This window comes from Moschus berezovskii, chromosome X, assembly GCF_049115385.1.
Source record: "Moschus berezovskii isolate FMDL1 chromosome X, NW_MosBer_1.0, whole genome shotgun sequence".
Lineage (NCBI taxonomy): Eukaryota > Metazoa > Chordata > Mammalia > Artiodactyla > Moschidae > Moschus > Moschus berezovskii.
Genome location: NC_142488.1, coordinates 127176459 through 127183249, shown reverse-complemented (window position 1 = coordinate 127183249; position 6791 = coordinate 127176459). Strand labels below are relative to the sequence as shown.

General features: G+C 55.3%; 1 protein-coding gene across 1 annotated transcript; it reads left to right on the top strand.

The window, feature by feature from the left end:
- Positions 1–565: 565 nt before the first annotated feature.
- GPR101 (G protein-coupled receptor 101) lies at positions 566–6540 on the top strand. The gene is made up of 2 exons (XM_055437732.2): positions 566–579; positions 5010–6540. Exon 2 carries the CDS (start codon positions 5029–5031, stop codon positions 6538–6540), a length of 1512 nt encoding a protein of 503 aa, XP_055293707.1. The 5' UTR covers positions 566–579; positions 5010–5028.
- The last annotated feature ends 251 nt before the right edge of the window (positions 6541–6791 follow it).

Sequence of the window (6791 nt, the reverse complement as noted above, 5' to 3'; positions counted from 1 at the left end):
TCAAGCTCTTCCATCATGTCCCTTGGCACTAAGGGGTGTAGCTGCTGATTCCATGAGCCCACCTCTCTGAGGCACTTACTTCTGACATGTACTGAGAGGTTTTTCTCCCTGTGCCCTGCTGGATCCCAGCAGTCCAGGAAACTCAGGACCACGGAGAAAAAGAATAAAGAGCAGGACAAACTAGACTAACCTTTGTCTCTGGTCATTTCTCCCAGCTTGACAGTCTCCCAAGTGATTCTAAAATACGGAGTCTGAGTGAACTGCCACATGACAGTTCAAGCCACCCAGCATTCTGCACCATGGCCAGTGTGAAACTGGGAATTAATAATTGTGAGTGACTATCATGGAAACTGACTCCAAGAAAAACAACCACATTTATACCATTCAAACTTCGGAAGATAAAAACAGGCCTAGTTCCCCCACCCCCCAAAAAATAAAGACAAGAAATCTACAGCAAATGATAGGACTTGAAATCCAAAGAATATTCTGGGACCTGATTCTACACTTGCCTTGTATCCCTGCCCAAAGGAATGGGGTGCAGTGGGGAGAGGGGTGGATCTCCATCCATCCCATCAATCAACTTAGAATCTTGTATCATCCTAGACCCTCCCCAGCACCTCCCTGTCCTTATCCCTCTCCATTGTCAATTTTGCCTGTCTAGGGGTCTATGATCAGCCCCCTCGTTGTGACCTGTTGAGACCGTCTTGTCTCCTGCTACAGCCTTCTTTGTGCTCTTTCCCCATTCAAAGTCTTGCCCCCTCCAATCCCAACCCCTGCTCTGCTTCTAGGAGACCCTAGAAAAACAGAACTCTTCCCACATGGCCCTGCACAGAAACCATCAATGAAAACTGAAAATCGTTTTTAAATAATATATAATCTTATCATACACTAGATGATAACCTGTAACACATTCCCCTTCATATTCTGAATTCATGTCTTAAAAACGTATAGGCCACTTTAAACAAAAGTATCTAGCGGACTTCCCTGGTGGTCCAGTGTTTAAGACATTGCACTTCCACTGCAGGGGGAACAGGTTTGATCCCTGGTCAGGGAACTAAGGTCCCACAAGCAGCTGGGGCACAACCAAAACAAAAAATAGTATCTAATTTTATATTCTGATTTTTTTCACTTATTAAACCTTCAAAAAAATCAATGAACAATAATGGCAAAATGCTTGTTAAGATTGCATGGTGAGAACAACAGGGAGTTATGTGATGATTCTCATCATATTTGTGCATTTTTGAAACTGTGCATAATAAAACATATCCTCAACGGCCCTCTACGGATCTCGGGATCAAGTCCAAACCGGCATTCAGAGCCCATCAGGATTTGCCTCCACTCCATTTTTCTGGCTCACCTGCTGTCATTCACCGTCCTGCAGCCTCTCTTGGCACCCAGCTCTCTGCTGCAGTCCTCTTTGCCCATGCATCTCCTTGAAGAAGAACACATTCTCCCCGTCTGTCATGCCCAGAAGACGTCTCATCATCACTTGGAAACCAGATGAAAACAACCCCTTGTCTGGACAACCTTCCTGGGCCACCTTCCTGGACACCAGTCTTCTGGGAGGCAGAGGGAGTTACAGTCTGGTGTTTACCCGCCTGGTAAAGAGCAAACAATCTGGTTTTACCCGCCTGGTAAAGAGTAAACAAAAAAAATGTGCACGTGTTTGGGAGAGGCCCAGAAAGTCTTAGTTAATAGTGAAGTGAAAGTCGCCCAGTCATGTCTCACTCTTTGGGACCCCATGGACTATACAGTCCATGGAATTCTCCAGGCCAGAATACTGGAATAGGTAGCCTTTCCCTTCTCCAGGGGATCTTCCCAACCCAGGGATGAACCCAGGTCTCCCACATTGCAGGCGGGTTCTTTACCAACTGAGCTACTAGGGAAGCCCCTAGTTAACAGAACAGGTACATTTACTTGAACTTCTGGCAAGTCGGGTAATCTCTCTCAGCTTCTGCTTCTGTCTCTATAAAAATGAAGATAATAGCAGCACTTATCTCACAAGGCTGGGGTAAGGATTCAGCGGTAATCTCTGTGTGAACCGTTTTCCCACAGTACCTGGGGGTGGGTGGACCAAGAGACTGACTTACAGATAGACTTCAGTCAAATACTAGAGTGGATAGTTGAGTAGCTCCTCTTAGAGGAAATGCTCCCAAGGCCTACAGGAAAGGAACTGTTCTTTAGCTCTTGCTGGGAGCTAGAGCAAATTGTGGCAAATCGGTGATATCAGAATCACTTCCTCTCAGAGTCCCGGGGAGGTTCATACTTGAGGGAAGGTGGGAGTGAGGCGGGGGGAGGGTCTTCCAAGGTCGAGGCCCCAGGCCCCGGCCAGCTTTCCGCTTCTCTTCGGAAGACCCGTGCCAGTCTGGGGCCTGGCCCTGGACCGAAATCCGGGGGGCTAGTCGGCAGGAAACCCAGCCCCAGTGACGCTCCCCAGTTTGTGAGTCTCCAATGAGCTCGGACCGCCCGAGGCGCTGATGCGGGGTAAGCGGCGCTAAGCGGGCCCGACGCAGTGACCCCCGCCCGCCCGCTCCTCCGGACGCCCGCGGCCTCGTGCGTCAGCGGCGCGGGCGGGCGTGGGGGGGAGCGGGGCGCCGCAAGGTGAGGGCCCCGCGCCGCCTTAAGACGCCGCGCGCCCCCGCCGCCGCTCAGAGCTCGCAGCGCGCCGCGCCGGCCGGACGTGCGGGCTCGGGCGCCCCGGCTCTCGCGGCTCGCGCTGCCCGGTTCCAGCTAGCGGCAGCCGGCACCTCGAGAGGCCGCCCGGTCGAGCGCGCCGCGTCCCGAGGGACCGGCACGCAGCTCCCGCGGCGCGACACCTCCGGCAGCAACAGGTAAGCGGCTCCAGCCCTGCTCCCTGCGCCCAGCCGGCCCCCCGCGTTCCGGCGCCCCGGACGCCCCGTCCGCCGTGGCCGGACGGCGACTGCGCTGCCCCGGGTGGAGTCCCCCCGCCTCAGCCCCCGCGCGCGGCCCCTTCTCGGCCAGTCCCTCGCCCTGGCTTTTTCACTCGCACTTTCCCTCGTCCCCCGCCCCTATCTTCTCGATGTGTTCTCATTCTTTCTTACAGTCTCCGATTCCCATCCTCTTTTTAAATTTTTTCTGTCTCCGTTTCCCCCTGTCTCTTGCCCTGGCTCTCCTTCTTCTCTCTCTCTCTCATTGGCTCATTCTTTGACTCTAGGTCTCTTTTCTCTATCATTCTCTCTGTCTCTGGGTGGCTCTCATTCTGTCTCTCATCTTTTCCTGTCTCTCTGTCTCTTGATGTTTTCTTATTCTCTTTCTCTGTCTGCCTCTCAATCTCTTGCACGCACTCTCTCTCAGACTTCTCCCCCACCACCTCCGCCTCTTCCCCGGCTCTCCCCAGCTCACCCATCCCTCCACCCGCCACCGCCGAGGCCGGGTGGGCTGGAGAATGCAGACTGGATGCCGAATTGGGCGCGGGGGCGTCCGCAGTAGGCATCCCGGCTGCATCCAGCCGCTACTGAGCTGTGAGAAACTGGGAGGTTTATCCGCCAGAGCCCGCGGCGGCCAAGGCGGCAGCTGGTTTCCATGGTAAAATAAAGTCGACAGAGAGATAGAGATCAGAGACAGAGATCCAGCCAGAGATAAACCGAGGTGAGAGATCATCGGAGAAGGATGGTAAGAGAGACTGCACACACACTCAAACACACACACACACACACACACACACAAAGTGTTTTGCGAGAGTCCCAGAGAAGAGAGTGAGAGAGAAGCCGACTCCCTTTACGTGCACGCGCTGGAAAGAGTCTGAGTAACGCAGAGGCAGAGATAATCAGGAGACACGGAGTAGATCCTGAGGGACACGGGCAGATAGTGATAAGGACAGAACTTAAGGCGCGGGGAAGACAGGAGCTGCAGGGGGTAAACAGGGAGAGACACCGAGGGGAGAGGATCCGAGAAATTCAGAGCAAGAGCAGAGAGAGATGGGAGACGCTGAGAGACAGAACCCGAGAGAGAGACACGGTGACAGGAGAGCTGGAGAGATGCGGAGACGGTCAGAGACACACATTAAGCGAGTGATACTGAACAGGTGCACCGGGGACCTACGGAGATTGTCAGGGAAATAGACTGTTGGAGAGAAGTGGGGAGACGAGACAGCACCAGGAGAAGACGCAGAAGCGCACGCACTAGCGAGCGACAGAGACAGTGACTGGCAGAGACACAGAGACGAGAGGGCATCAGAAAGACGGAAGGAGAGACAGGGACAAGACCCAGAGAAAGACGGCGAGACGCAGAGACGCGCGCGCACGCAGCCGCGGAGAAAGTGCGCTGGCAAAAGCAGAGACAAACTGAGGCGGAGAAGCTGACCGCGACTGGGAGGGCGAGAGGGGAGTAACAAACGGAGGTGAGAGGAGAAGGACAGACTGGCAGAGGACAGACAGCGTGCACGTGCTGGCAAGGGTCTGAGAAATAGGGACAGACCCCAGAGTGAGGGACAAGGGTGAGAGAGAGAAAACCGGTAACGCGCACACGCACACACACATGAGATACAGGAAAAGTGCGCTAATTAGAGACTCGGGAGACAAAGACAAGTGTACACACGTAAACAGGCAGGGATGGAGCGCGCGCAGGGATGGAGCGCGCGCGCGCGCATGCGCTAGCGGGAGAGCCGGGGGAGAGAGCTCTGGAGAAACCAAAACTGCGAGACCCCCAGAGAGTGTGGGAGACGCACGCGCCAGCTGGAGACAGCTGTGGGAGGGGTGTCTCGGAAACCCCCCAAAGGAGGGAGAGGCAGAGAGACCCAGAGAGTAAGAGAAGGATTTAGAGAAACTGCCCGGACACGGGGGAGAGACGGGGACCACGCGCACGGGGTCCCCGGGGCTGGGGTCCTGCAGCGCTGCTGTCCAGCGTGGAAGCGCCCACCCCACCCCCGCGCCCCAAGCAGGGGGACTAACCCAGCCCGCGTGTTTCTTTCGTCCCCAGCTTAGGCGCTGAGTGTGTTCCGTGCGCCCCTTCGCCGCCCGCCGGGGCCGGCCCGGCGCCTGCACCTGTCGCCCTCCTGCCCCTGCTGCCATGGCGTCCACCTGCACCAACAGCACGCGCGAAAACAACAGCAGCCACGCGTGCATTCCCCTCTCCAAAATGCCCATCAGCCTGGCGCACGGCATCATCCGCTCGAGCGTTCTGCTCATCTTCCTCACCGCCTCCTTCGTGGGCAACATAGTGCTGGCGTTCGTGCTGCAGCGCAAGCCTCAGCTGTTGCAAGTGACCAACCGCTTCATCTTTAACCTCCTTGTCACTGACCTGCTGCAGATCTCGCTTGTGGCTCCCTGGGTGGTGGCCACCTCCGTACCCATCTTCTGGCCCCTCAACAGCCATTTCTGCACTGCCCTGGTTAGCCTCACTCACTTATTCGCCTTCGCCAGCGTCAACACCATCGTGGTGGTGTCCGTGGATCGCTACCTGTCCATCATCCACCCTCTCTCCTACCCAGCGAAGATGACCCCACGCCGGGGCTACCTGCTTCTGTACGGCACCTGGATCGTGGCCATCCTGCAGAGCACACCCCCACTCTATGGCTGGGGCCAGGCTGCGTTCGACGAGCGCAACGCCCTCTGCTCCATGATCTGGGGGGCCAGCCCCAGCTACACAATTGTCAGTGTCGTGTCCTTCATCGTCATCCCGCTGATTGTCATGATTGCCTGCTACTCTGTGGTGTTCGGGGCTGCCCGCCGGCAACACGCGCTGCTCTACAACGTCAAGAGCCACAGCTTGGAAGTGCGAGCCAAGGACCGGGTCAAGAATGAGAACGAAGAGGGCGGCAAGAAGGATGAGTTCCAGAGTGAGAGTGAGTTCCACGGCCAGGATGAAGGTGAGGTCAAGGCCAAGGAGGACAGCGTGGAAGCCACGGAGGGCAGCAGGAAGGCCAAAAAAGGTATTGTGGAGACTGGTGAGGGGAGCATGGAGGCCACTGGCAGTGAAGAGGTCAGAGAAAGCAACCTTTTGATGGCCAAAGGCAGCACCAAAATTCAAAGCAGCAAGAAGGCAGAAAAGGGCCGCCTAGAGGTCACCCAGTGCAACATTGACCTGGGTGAAGATGACCTGGAGTTTGGTGAGGATGACCTCCATTTCAGCGAGGATGATATCGAGGCGATGAACATTCCAGAGAGTCTCCCAGCCAGTCGTCGAAACAGCAATGGTGATCCCCCTCTGCCCAGGTGCTACCAGTGCAAAGCTGCTAAAGTGATCTTCCTCATCATCTTCTCCTACGTGCTGTCCCTGGGGCCCTACTGCTTTCTAGCGGTCCTGGCCGTGTGGGTGGATGTCCAAACCAAGGTACCCCAGTGGGTGATCACCATAATTATCTGGCTTTTCTTCCTGCAGTGCTGCATCCACCCCTACGTCTATGGCTACATGCACAAGACCATCAAGAAGGAGATCCAGGATATGCTGAAGAAGTTCTTCTGCAAGGAGAAGCCCCCCAAAGGAAACAGCCACCCAGACCTGCCCGGAACCGAAGCTGGCACCGAGGGTGGAACTGAAGGCAAGATTGTCCCTTCTCATGATTCTGCCACTTCGCCTTGAAGTTGGTTCTAAGGTAAACCTTGAACTGTTCACAGAATACAGGAGCAGCTTTCTCTTAAATGGACCATCCACAAATGTGTTAATACCAACCCATACCATTCCAGGCAAAGGTTCTGCACACGCACCTCTCACCACAAGGTAGATACATATATGGAAGAGGTAGGAACTGGGGTCTTCCCTAAGAAGTGTGCCCCTCAAAGAATGAACTTGAGGATTCTGACTGAAATTTCTTTCCCCCCCCACTCAAAAAA

What these genes read in the sequence shown, in the direction of transcription:
- GPR101 (XM_055437732.2), top strand. Translation starts at nt 5,029, where the DNA reads ATGGCGTCCACCTGCACCAACAGCACGCGCGAAAACAACAGCAGCCAC.